The sequence below is a fragment of the Strix uralensis genome, chromosome 4 (assembly GCF_047716275.1).
Source record: "Strix uralensis isolate ZFMK-TIS-50842 chromosome 4, bStrUra1, whole genome shotgun sequence".
NCBI classification, from domain to species: domain Eukaryota; kingdom Metazoa; phylum Chordata; class Aves; order Strigiformes; family Strigidae; genus Strix; species Strix uralensis.
The window spans coordinates 92383076-92396322 of record NC_133975.1 but is presented as its reverse complement, the minus strand read 5'-3'; the positions used below and the strand labels follow the sequence as shown (position 1 = coordinate 92396322).

The 13247-nt window shown below is 39.1% G+C and overlaps 1 protein-coding gene across 4 annotated transcripts in view; it reads left to right on the top strand.

The window, feature by feature from the left end:
* The window catches only part of ZNF106 (zinc finger protein 106), a 42174-nt gene that overhangs the window by 23758 nt on the left and 5169 nt on the right, over window positions 1-13247 (top strand). For 3 of the 4 annotated variants that reach the window (XM_074867876.1, XM_074867873.1, XM_074867875.1), the window contains 14 exons: window positions 815-969; window positions 1063-1123; window positions 1446-1787; window positions 3957-4737; window positions 5115-5173; window positions 5620-5765; window positions 6075-6209; window positions 7122-7238; window positions 8076-8267; window positions 9328-9390; window positions 9870-9989; window positions 10460-10531; window positions 12005-12076; window positions 12713-12859. In XM_074867876.1, the coding sequence (XP_074723977.1) occupies window positions 815-969; window positions 1063-1123; window positions 1446-1787; window positions 3957-4737; window positions 5115-5173; window positions 5620-5765; window positions 6075-6209; window positions 7122-7238; window positions 8076-8267; window positions 9328-9390; window positions 9870-9989; window positions 10460-10531; window positions 12005-12076; window positions 12713-12859 (2462 nt within the window). The remainder of the gene's footprint in view (window positions 1-814; window positions 970-1062; window positions 1124-1445; window positions 1788-3956; window positions 4738-5114; window positions 5174-5619; window positions 5766-6074; window positions 6210-7121; window positions 7239-8075; window positions 8268-9327; window positions 9391-9869; window positions 9990-10459; window positions 10532-12004; window positions 12077-12712; window positions 12860-13247) is intronic. The other variant, XM_074867877.1, reaches the window with a different exon arrangement.

Here is a 13247-nt window from a genome sequence, read left to right as displayed (position 1 = left end):
TTTCACTACTTGAAAAGGTGGTGTTTTTTATCAGCCTCTGTCTTCAATGACTAGTGTCTATTATGGAGACTAATAACACATTCAACTGAGTAAAATCTCTCTGTCCCATTACTTTGCTTCAGCATCATCATTATTGTAGTAAATCTCCTGAAGGAAACTATAACCTGAATGAAACTAAGCAGTGCTCAAACTGAAACTTAATTTGCTTGGAGGATCTGTGTAATGCCAGAGGACTTTAGAAAGTAGTATAGGAGGATCTTTTACTGAGTGCAGTGCTCAGAGACTTTTTCTCAAGAGATTGCAAACGTGAATCTCATGGCCCCAAATCATCCTGGATAGTAACTAATTTTTTTGTCATTGGTATCTTTTAAGTTGCCTTTCCTTGGCTTCTGGGTTATCTGAATAATTTAAATCTTGTTTAGCTTAAATTTGCCTTTGCCTTTTTGATTACATTAATAGAAAATGTGTATTTGTACTTTATGTACACGTGTACTTCAAGAAAAGATCTTGGTGAAAGAGAATGACTTTGTTCAACTAACTAAATCAGTGCTGGCAAAGCTATGATGGAAGTAGTTACTAGAGTCAAGGCTGAGATCCTGTAAAGAGGAATACTCAACTTTGCTCTCTTTCATGTAGATGTGGCTATTCCTGTGTATAGGTATTTGTTTTCAGCTTCTTGTAAGACTGTTGGTGCTTGACCTAATTTATGTGATTTTTACATTCTGAGGTGGTAGTATTTGCTGAGATATCATGTGTAAAGTATTTTAATGTGTTGTCAAGTGCAATTATACGCTATATTTTGTTTCTTTTTCAGAACGTTCTCAGGTAGACCAGTTGTTGGCTATTTCACTGAGGGAAGAAGAGCTGAGCAAGTCCCTGCATAGTGTGGACAGCAGTCTCTTGCAGGCTAGGGCTGCCCTGCAGGCTGCATATGTTGAGGTTCAACGGTTCCTTGTATTAAAGCAACAGGTAACGTGGCCTTTTGAGACTCTCTGAACTAGAAGTTAGCAGCCTGGAAAACTGCCTTAAGTAGGACTGATTTAAACCACAACTGTTTTGCAGATAACCATGGAAATGAGTACACTGAGAAGTCAGAGAATCCAGATCTTGCAGGGGCTACAAGGTATGGAATACCATAAAACTACAACAGTGGAATGCTGACTCGCATATTCTTCGAACTCAGCATCTTGTAAAACTTGCATTTAACTTGGATTCACTCGTTTAAAATGTTCAATAAAGTTTTAGGCTTTCAAGGTTGAAGTCTTTGTTGTTCAAGTGTGGTCTGTCATCTATGGTAGTGCCCTCTAGTGGCTTTTTTACAAATTTGTCTCTTCTTTGTCTGTGTGTCCACAAGAAATGAGCTCTTGGTACCACTAAATTTTACTGTAAAATGTGAACACTTTTGTTCTGTGGTTTGTTTTTTTTGTCTCCTCTTTTGCCATTAGAAACGTATGAACCTTCTGAGCTGTCAGAGCAACTTTCCTGCAGTGTCTTAAGTGAGAGAAGAAATACCAAGTCTCAGATGGTGGCTGAGCTAATTCCTGCAGGCTCTTTCCTGCCCCTTTTGGACACTTTGTCTTCTTCTGTACCTTCACTGGGAACTTCTGTTCATGTAAACATGCCGTCACCATTCCAGTCTTCTGGCATCATACCCACTGCTCCTCCTGACTCCTCAGTACAAGTTAAACGAGAACCTGTGTCTCCAAAAGGCTCAGAAGAAAATGTGAATTCTGTACTCCAGAGCTCTCCATGTGCTTCACGAGCAGAAGAGGTAGAGCAGAAGGATGGTATGTATGGCTTATCTTTGTTTTAAGAGAACTAGCTTTAAGAAGATAAGACTGAGCTTGTAGGAAGCCACTACTTTTCGTTCACTTTCCCATTTTTATTGTCACGTGCCATTGCATTACGTTTAAACGTCAATGAAGAGACGTGTCATTTTTCTTTTAATGTTAGAGTTGGAAAACTCAAAATGAAGATTTAGTGATCACTAGCTGCAGTGGCATGAAGTGCCTTGCTCGCAGAATCTTCAGACTTTATTGATGTCTGCACAGGTACAACAGAAGCTGAAGAGGTTTTTTAGATTTTTCTCATAAAGAAACCTTCAAGGTATAGCTGTATTTATTATTTAAATAATTACTTTGAAAATGTCTTCATCACATTAGCATATTTGTCAGTTTTCTACACACTAATTTTTGACATATTAAAAGCAAAGATGTTCTTTTGATGTTTGTTTGTCAATTCAATGTGGTTTTGGTATTGATCAACTTCTGTATGTGCTACATCTAAAATGAGTGTCTGCCATCAAATGAATTTGGTAAGTTGGGGAGGAAATAAGCATTTACCATGAGGTAAATCCTGTGATTTGGGGGAGAGGAATTCTCTCTGGGGGCAGACTGCTTTCTGGTGGTTGAACATCTGGTTTGTCAGCTTCCCTAGGAGGTCAGCTCAGCCTTGCTTTGAAGGAGCTGATGGCCTTTGGTTTCCCCTAACCGCCAGTAGTCTCTCCCACCTGTGGAACTGTTTTCTTGCACTACTGTGGCAATGTCCTGCTTCCTTTTCTAACACCTGCAGTACTCCAAGTGCTGAGAATTAATAACTTCTGGTTTTAGAAATTTCAGTTTAAGTTGTCAGTTACTTGTATTTTCCTGTTTGTTTTGTTTTTAAGTGACCAAGTTCCTTAGCTCCCCCTTCCTTTGGGAAATGAGGGATGCACAGTGCTAGAGGTGTATTCAGAATTTAAGGGTTTGTGTGCTTTCTTCCCAGTATAATTCAACACAGTAGCTGTCCAAACCTTGTCTAAGGATTTGTTTCTTCTGTATAGAGTGTTTTCTAACAGCTTGAAGCTGTGTATGACAGTTAGGAGTCGGGAGAAGAACAGTTTTCCATTGATTTACTTTAAATACAATGTACCCTACGCTGTCAGCAAGTTTTAGTTTTATCTTGGAACTTCCCACCTGAGGAGGGTGTGGGGTGAGATGTTCACATTTAAGCTGTCTCTAGTCTCTAGTTGGATGCATAATTCCAGAGGGTCAAGTTTGTGCTGTGATGTGTTAAACAGTCCAATAGCTTTGTCCAAGCATTGCTGTAGGTTTAATTTGCTGGTTTCTAAGAGACCAAACCAGGGAAGTGTTTCAAATACTGTCAAATTCCCATTTGTATTGATGGATCCCAACCAATAAATACAGTGAACTTTAAATGTCCTGTTCTGGATTGTAGTTATTGCAAATGCAACTGGGGAATTTCAGGGTGTGGGAAACACAGCTGTGAGATGCTGCGCGCACTCTTAGCCGCTCTCAGTTGAGAGGTTGGATTCATTTGATTGTATTAGCTTCGAATTAAAATGATAGGCAGAGTATGTTTGCCCCATCGCTTAGTCCACCACAGATGAACTAACAGAGCTTACCCTGATGGTTTACAGTGCTGCCATTCCCACCCATAACTATGGTTGTGCGTGACTCCTCTACCTTGAGTTAGGTCCAGGTAACCTGGAGGAAATAATTAATGCAGATGGGTTAAGCACCAGGTCTTCAAACTGTCTCTGAGCAGCTGAGGTGTGCGTTGGTGTGCATTGGTTGATACCAGTCCTAGGGCAGTGGTGACAGCTGGTAAGGGAGCACACAGTGCAGGGTGGCAGCATCTGAAGCTGACAATGTAGGATTCACCAAAGGTTGTTTGTCAGAACTTTAAAAACGTATAGTCAGCCAGCAGCTTGAATGATGTGCCCCATTCCTTTGCTTCTGGATACACAGATAAACATTTTATTCCCTAGCTATGTTTTTTAAAGGCTGGATAGCTGACTGAAATAGCAGGTCTGCATGTGCACATAGCTTTCAACATGTAGGAATATGTACTTTACATACACAATTAGGTATAAACAGAAAAACGCAGGGAAAGCAATATTGCATAAATATTTATTGCTGTACAGATCGAATATAACACTAGTCTGTTTTCTTCAGAAGAGACCAATCAGCAAACTTCAGTGTATCCAGTTATCTCTGCAACCATATCCCTATCAGAGCTGGCAGCTTGTTTCCAGCACACTGATCAAGATGTTCACAAGCCTGCTGCGGACAGGGAAAAGGCTGGACTTTCTGAAAACCCTTCTCCTCATTCACTGCCTGTTTTCAGCAAGAAAGAAGCAAATGATACAGTGACCGAAAGCTTTTTACTGGATCAGTGTAGCCCTTCTCTTCCCAAGCATTCAATCCTTCTAGAAATGCCAGTGGATAAAAGCCCCAAACTGTCAGCAGAACCATCCGAGCAACAGACGACAACCACTGTAGTCCCAGCAGAAAAAGGGAACAGGAGGAGGAGAAAGTTAAGGAAGAAGAAAACTCTGAGGGCAGCCCACGTACCAGAGAACAGTGATACAGAACAGGATATAATTGACTCTAAGCCTGCCCGGAAAATCAAGGGTGGAAAGGTTCCCAAAGGAGAAAAGGTTACTACATCCACTCCTCCAAGACAGGAGGATGGAGCTATGGCTCAAACAGCAAGAACCAAAGATGAGAATGATAGTGATGCTTCTCTGGAACTGGTGGAAGTTCCAGCACCCCTGTGTGAAGTGGTTGACGTTGGTTCATCGGAGTCGGGAGATGAGAAGCCAGACAGTCCATCAAAGAGGGATTCACGCAGCTCTGTGGATCAAGCAATCCTAGGAGCGTCTTGCGCTGGTTATGATGAAGTGAGCTCTACCAGTGAGATTGGTACAAATTATAGGGATGATGTGAAAAGAAGGTGAGACTGTAGATCTCTCAAAAGTAAAAGCATTATACAGTATTTATGACAGACCTCTGTCTTTTGTTTTTTACCCTACTCAGAAAGTCTTATAACACCAGTAACTTTTAATTTCATTCAGGAGGGGAAATAAGAGGAAGATTGAAAATTGAATTTGCTTTTTTCATCCAACAACTGGATGTGTCTTGTTACCTACTAATTTCTCTAACATAAGAACAAGGCTGCCCTCCATGGAAAGTTTGGTTTTGAGCTTATTTGTCACAGCCTATTTTCTACCAAATGCAGAGTCTTGTTCTGGAGTCTTACTTACACTAGTATTTTGTCTGAAAATAAACATGCAAAGTCCAATCTTGCTACTCTTTATTTCTGTGTTACAGTGTGGCTGAGACACAAACTTCCATATCATCATCATTAAGAGGATCAAAGAACTCATCAGGTATGTATTTTAAGCTTTTCTTCTGATACTTTGTGTATAGTATCTTGAAGGACTTGAGAAACTGCTTCCAGAGGGGAATTTTGCGCTGAAGATCAAAACCTGCACTAAAAACTGAAGTGGGAAGTAATGCATACTCACTTATGTCATCTCTTACTGAATACTTTGTGCCTTGACCCCTCCACATCCCCCCACCCCCTCCCACATGAACACTTCTGCTCCACAGTCTCTGAAGAGCTGTAGGACAAACAATAATACAATCCTTTTGCTGTTTTAAAGATCATTCTGGACTTAACATCATATAAAGGTCTTCCTGGCCTTTTATATTGCCTTCTGCCACTTACAGGCTCCAGCTGGAAGCCACAATGAAACGTGACTTTAAGGTGCTGAGCCCACACAGTAGTTGAGTGTGTTCTCATAATCAAAGTACATGTGTGTCTGTCGTGCAGAAGTGTCTTCGGAGCCAGGTGAGGATGAAGAACCTACAGAGGGAAACTTTGAGGGACACCTGGCTGCAGTGAATGCTATTCAGATTTTTGGGAATTTGTTGTATACCTGCTCAGCGGACAGAACTGTTTGTGCCTACAATCTGGTTGTAAGTAAGGCTGTGGGAATGGTGTTACATTAATTGGAGTCACAGGGATGCAATTCTGTTTTTATAAAGCCTTACTATGTAGTTAAGGAAGCAGCTGCTTTTTCAAGTGCCTAGTTTTTTTTATTCTATTCTTTTCTTCAAAACTCTTCTCACCCTCCCCAACCCCTTCTCCCTATGAGAGGAATAAGGGGAGAGAGATTGCTGCATGTGTCCTGCTTCTGTTAACTGTCCTACCCTACTCTGTCAGGCGCAGATTCTGAGAGGCGTGATGGGGCTTTACGCTGATGGACCCTATACTTTCCTTTTCAGAGCAGGAAGTGTGTGGCCATCTTTGAAGGACATACCTCAAAAGTGAACTGTCTCCTGGTCACTCAGACAAATGGGAAGAATGCTGCTCTCTACACTGGCTCAAGTGACCACACTATCAACTGTTACAATATCAAGGTACTCAAACTCTGTGTTGATTAACATATACTGCATTTTTATGCAACTATTTCTTAGCAAATATAGATGAAAAAAGCCTTTTAAACCCATAGGAGCTGGATATGAGCCCCACTTCATACCTCATGAGAGTGGAGCAGGGGGACAAAAAACCCCCAAACCATAAACCAGCTAACCATTAAGTGATTTACTACCCTGATATGTTGGCTAGCTTGTCTGCAGAGTTTTTGCCAGAACAACATGACAGGATTCTGAATGTTGGGAACACTGAAGTGTAGGATGGTTGTCTGGACATGAATATCGTATTTGTCTTGCTATATTTCTAACTCCAATGCTTATGGAAGGCACTGCTCTCTTTGTAGAGCAGCTATAGAGAGAACAGGTATCCTGAGGGCGGCTGGAAGAGCAAACTGAGACTTCCTGAAGCTGAACTCTTAAGGATAAATGATAGGAAAGCTTGTCCAACCTGTGGCTTGAAGGACTAGAAAGCAAATATCTGCTTCAGGGGAAAACTGCCAGAGGTTTTTAACTCTTAAACTGATGATTCATGGCACTTCCCTGTGAGGGTCTTCATGGGGATTCCTCAAACTCAGGCATGTAAAGCAGTATTTTTCTCTGTAGTCTAAATTTCTATATATGTTAGAGATTTTGACTAGAATAAAGCTTTTAGGGTTATAACTGGATGCTGAAGTACAGTCAAGTCTCAGAGATGGAAATGAGCTGATTAATACCAGGATCAAACTGCTATGTGACACCAGACTTCCAGATGTTTTTCTCCAGCTCTGTTGGTTCAAAAAAATGCAGCTTATAGGTGAAAATGCAGCTTGTAAATGAAAATCATCATTCACTTCAGGCTTTTCCCCCTGCATTGTTTCCAGTTAATGAAAAGCTTTAAATGCTTTTTTCTATTGCCAGTCCAAAGAGTGCATGGAACAGTTTAAATTGGAAGATCGAGTGCTTTGTTTACACAGTAGGTGGCGGATCCTTTATGCAGGCCTTGCAAATGGCAGCGTGGTTACCTTCAGCATAAAGGTTAGTTTGTTTAAAGATTGGCACCTCAAAGCCTGTTGCGATCCTATTTCTCTCCACTTTGTGTTTCTTTCCATTCTTTATTTTGAGTAGCAAGTGTATTTGTAAAGTATTTTGGTGTGAATGGTTGCTGTTGACCCCTTTTGGACCTTCATTTTGTTAGTGCACGAAGCTGTCCCACCTCCCCTTCCCTCCAGTTACCTTTCTCTTAACTGCTGTATTGTTGTCATGTCTTTCCTTAAGGTTCCACCTGGCCTACCAGTCATGTGTCATGAGAGTTTTCTGACACTGTTGATTATTGTGAATCCTCCTTTCTTGCCCATCGAACAAGTGTGAGAGACTTTAATGTGTTGCTGGTTTTGCCTACTCCATTTGCAGTTATAGAAGAGACTCATTCACATGGCTTTCTGGCAAAGAGGCTTAATCATGATATTTAAAAGTGAATAAAAATCATTATTTAAATAAATTATTTTTCTGATTATTCTTTTCATGGATTCTAGACTAATTTCTTAAATTTATCCTTATAAATTTATCCTGTTTTGTGTCTTTCCCATAACACTATTTCCTCTCATTGTTCTAACTTGGATGGAGGATTTACTGGACCTTTGATAAATAATGAAATATTTTTTTAAAAGACAGAAAATGGAAGCCTAACATAGGAGTAATTTGCTTGATTTGGAAACTTAGTTGTTAAGATGCAACTCTTACCACTGCTGAAATGGTGTGTTATAAACTGAAATCAGATGCTCTAACAAGTACAACACAAAAAGGACTCTGTGGTCTAGTCGGTGTCATAGCAAAGTTCTAATTCTTAAATGCCATTTTTTTCTCCTTCAACAGAACAACAAGCAGCTTGATACTTTTGAATGCCATGGCCCTAGAGCAGTGAGCTGTCTAGCCACAGCTCAGGAAGGAGCACGCAAGTTGTTGGTAGTGGGCTCCTACGACTGCACCATCAGCGTGCGAGATGCACGGAACGGGCTGCTTCTCAGAACCCTGGAAGGTCACAGCAAGACTATACTCTGCATGAAGGCAAGTGTCTCTGAAAATACGTTTTTGACAAAGAAGGCTTAAAATGGCATGGTTTTTCTTTCTTCCTTCTCTAATAGTGGAGCAGATTATGGTAGGAAGTAGAGGATTTCTCTATTTTTAAATTATAAAAATTGAGTAATTTGGTAGGAAAATTGCCTCTGGCTGGCTGTCATATCTCATGTTCCTAGCAAAACTGTTGGGGATGTGTATGTAGGAAGCATGTTTATTTCATGTGGTTAGATTCAGGGAATCTTGAAATGTGAGTTTGCTAACAGAGGGAAAGTTGGGGAAAAGCTGAAGCTGCTTTTCATGTACCCTGATGGTACAAACTTCAGAGGAAACTGGAAAAAAATGCAACTCTAGACAAGTAGTCTTTTTTTAATGAAAGAATCACTAACACTTATTTACAGATTTCTGACTCCTGAGATTAGACACTGGAACATATCCTTGTCTGACTGCTTTGCTGTGACCACTGTCATGTAAGAGATAGGGGATGACTTCCATGAATTGTATTTGTCACTTTAGATATTATAGTGCAGTGGCACAGAATTTTTTGCCCTTTGGATTATGCTAGTCATGCTTGCATGGCAGCATACTGTGGTCCCTTCTTGATCCTTTCTAGATTAGTACTTGTCAGGAGCACCGTCTGTCTTAGTGACCAGAATATAAGTACACAGCACGTTCGATATTTCCAGAAAACGATGGGCTTTACTCTGTGTGTGCAGAGCAGCATTCTGCATTCAGTTTCCTTGGTCTGTGAGCTGCTGCTGAGCTGCCTCTGACAATAGTCCATAAATAGGATGCATTAGCCTGGTGGGCTGTAAGTTAACAGCTTCTCATGTCAATTGTGAAGTGTCAAAAGTCATTGTTAGGATAGCTTAGTATATTTTCTAGCTCTTATGTAAAGAACTCGGTGCATGCCTTTTTTTAATACTCTTCATTGATTTTAAGACTGTCAAATTTAGGAAGTACTGCAGTACAACTTTAAACTGAACAGTGTCTTAATGTTTTGCTTGCCTGTTTCCATATCTGTAACAAAAATAAAACTTTTTTTTGTAAGGTTGTGAATGATCTGGTGTTCAGTGGCTCCAGTGATCAGTCTGTCCATGCCCACAACATTCATGTAAGTCTCATGTTATAAAGTTGGAATGAGTTTTGGTATTAAGGCAGTGAATTCCTATGCTATAAAGTCAGTATTTACAGAATTTTTGACTGACTGGTGAGGCAAATTGCTTCCAGGAAAGGAAGTCATATGATTTTGTTAATGTGACTATGCACTATAGCTAACTAAGGAGGCATGCAGAGGATACATAAACATGCTGACTCTTGTAATACAATATACAATGCCTTTTTATCTGGGGATCTTGCTTTTGCAAATATTACTACAAACACGGGCAAAGAAAAGGGTAGGTAGTATTTGATGGTAATCTGGAAGTGCCTTCACAGGAAGTGGAAGTCTAAAAAAAGTGGTGTTTCCATTTCTTTAGTAGTGAGCATTGAAGCTAGCTAGCTACCCTATCCAGGTTAGGTAAAACTGTTTTGTTGTTTTTAAAAAAAAAGAACCCATGAACACCTATTTGCCTTTGCTTTTTCTTGATGCAGACTGGAGAGCTGGTACGGATCTATAAAGGCCATAACCATGCAGTAACAGTTGTGAACATTCTTGGGAAAGTGATGGTGACAGCATGTCTGGATAAATTTGTTCGTGTTTACGAACTACAGGTAAGAAGATAGATGGTTACTAATGACATTTACCTAATATGTGTTAATTATTTTGAATCAAATAGAAGTCATCTTTGTGCTTGCTGGTCTCTGGCCCATCCCTCTCTTTCCTGTCACTTGGAATATATATTTGTCTCACAAGCCAAAATACATGGGTTTTAAAGAATATAACCTAAATGTTTTGTTTTGTTTTGTTTTTTTTATAACCTGGGTTATTCTAAGACAATGACAGCTCAGAAAAGTGGGGAAATACTAGTTTTGTTTGCTGAAAGTGCTTAGTTGGACAAAAAGAATCACAGAAGTAATGTAACGAGAAGTGAGCTTTCATGGTGTCTATGAAGTTTGGAAACCACCAGAGGAGTTTAGTTGCTACCCAGGAAACTGCTCTTGGAAGCTTTGTGATTTGCATGTCTGTGAAAAAGGGCTATTAACTGTCATGCTATTAAATGTCTGTTTCTGTTTCTTTCAAGTCGCATGACCGCTTGCAAGTCTACGGAGGCCACACAGATATGATCATGTGTATGACCATCCATAAGAGCATGGTAACTTCCTTCTTTTCACTGGTCTCAAAGAAAAGGTTGTAATTTCCACAAGCATATATAAGACTGTTTAATTTTTTCATATAATGAAATCAACCTGCTGTCTGACTAAGAACAACTTAGAAATATCAGCCACAAAAATCAAGTTGCTATAACAGCTTTGTATTTATGTAATATTATTGTCTGGCAAAAAATTGCCTTCTAGCTTACTGTAGTCTTAAAACAATAGTTCTGTTTACAGTGATGATTGCAGTGAAGAGTCTAGAAATAGTAAAATATTCCTTCTTTTCAACCATCAATCCTGTTTGACTTTTACTCAACAGTGTCACACAGATGCTAGAGAAAAGCTTCACCCACAGTCAAACCTCTAGTAACCTTCGATAGAACCTAAACAAAGATACACAGTTGATTCAGATTTCTTCATGCATCTGCCCTGCAAGGTAGAGGTTTCAGAAGCACTTCTGGACAAATAACCTGCTTAAAGTAGTCATTAAAAGCACATATTTGTCTCCATGTGTAGGAATTTGTTTGCAAACTTCCTTTCAGGTTGTAAAATAAGAGGTATAGTAATGATCTCTAGTAACAGAAGAATCAAGTCTAACAGAACTGATCTCCTACTAGTTGGAATGCATTCTGCCCAAGCTTCACTTCTCATGTGAGTGAGATGGAGAGCTAAGTGCTTACAGTCTGAGGCTTGAACTGTCCCCCAGCAGCAGTCTGGTTTGGGCTTTTTCAAATGTTCAAATAAGAAGCTTAGTGATGAGTGAAAGATTATAATTTCCTGTAGTGGTCTTAGTAGTAAAGTGCAGTCTCTTACACACCATAGATTGGCTGTTATATCCTAGTGACGAATTTCCAAGAGATAAAGACTTGAACAAAAATAGCAAATCTTCCACTTGCGGAGTTTTCTGTATTCTGTGAGGACTTCTTTAACTGTGAATGTTCTTTATGGGATTCTGAGTGTCTGACATGCTTTGCTTTCCAAAAGACAATTTTGTGTGGAGCATTTGTCTGACAAAAGTGTTTTTTAAAATATCATTTTGCCTACCTCTTCAGGATCTGCATAGTCTTTCTGAAATTCTGATATTCTTCCTTATCCTGCCTCTCCATTCCTTTTTGATACACATGTAACTGGCTCAGTCCTGGAAATATATTCAACTTGACATTTACACCTAAAATTTTTTCACTTAGTGGACAGTAACATATTTTAAAGCTTTCTGAACTTTTATACACATGACGCTGTCACAATAGAAGCTATGGAAATATTTCTTATTCATTAGTAGTTTTTTGTAAATTTTGAGTGCAAATCTTAAAATAATTAGGTTAGACCCATTTTTTTAAATTTAGAAGCCTTGCCTATTGATATTAGATTTTTTTTTTCCACCTAATACACTCTACACTGAAGCCTCCTTTAAAATTTGACTTTTTTTTTCCTATTATTCCCAGCTTGCTTATCCATAAATGTTTCTTTTACAGATCTACACTGGATGCTATGATGGCAGTGTCAGAGCTGTGAGGCTTAATCTGATGCAGAATTATCGTTGCTGGGTAATGAGCAAAATGTTTTTAGCCTTTGTTGTAGTTTTTAGGCTAATTTTCTGGGGGTGGTCACTACTCACTCTTGGATAGCTTGACCTTTATTATAATTCAGTAGTGTTTTAAAAATGTATATATATGTTTTAAATGTAAGTATATATCACTAGGTCCATTTTTCATGGTCTTTAGTATATGTGTATGCTTTGGAGCAAGGTGGTAGTAGCATCTTAAATCATTTTTCTTCCTAGCAATTTTTAGTAGTGACATGTAACTGTTTAACATCAAAAACTTCAGCTGAGTGACAATGAAAAACTGATTTACTCTTTAGCATGCTAAAGAAGTTTAATTAAATTCCCAATGACTCTCTCAAGTAAGCTTAAATCTTGCAAAGACTTAGTTCCTCTCTTCCTCCTGCCTTTCTTGCTAATGGTCTAGGCTAGGCTAGAGGCAGGAAGAATTGCTGTAAAGCTCTAATTAGCTGTAAACAGAGACCATTGAGAATGGAAATGGAATACGAAGATTAAAAAGTTACAAGAGGTGGCATGTGTGTGAACAGTCTTGGCAGAATATTGTGAACTTGCAAGAAATCAGGTAGAATTAGGTAGAATTCTTTTTCCCTGGTTTATTCTGGCATGTTTTTTCTACCAGTGGCATGGATGTTCATTGATCTTCGGAGTTGTGGACCATCTGAAACAACACTTGCTAAGTGACCATACCAACCCAAATTTTCAGACACTAAAATGTCGTTGGAAGAACTGTGATGCTTTCTTTACTTCCAGGAAAGGTTCCAAGCAGGTATGTGGTCGAACTAACATGGTTGTATTTGGTAGTATAAAGTATTTTATATCACCACAACTGTGGGACTTGATCCTATTTTTCTTAAAAAGGGTTAAATTCTTCTAGTCTTGACAGGCTTAACTGCATACAGCTACAGTCATACAAGGTTAATAGGATTCAGTTTAAGCTGTGACAGATGAAGAGTGCAGCTAGGTATGATAACTTGAGATAAAGTCCATATTATATGGAAATTGTAAAAATCTTGAAATATTAGAAGAAATTCTGATAACTCAAGATGTTATTAAGTTTTTGTAGGAAAAATTTATTAAGATGAACAAACATCAGTCTTGAAACAGGTTTTTATCCTCGTAATTTTTATCCATCACTACCCCCCTTCATGATTTTG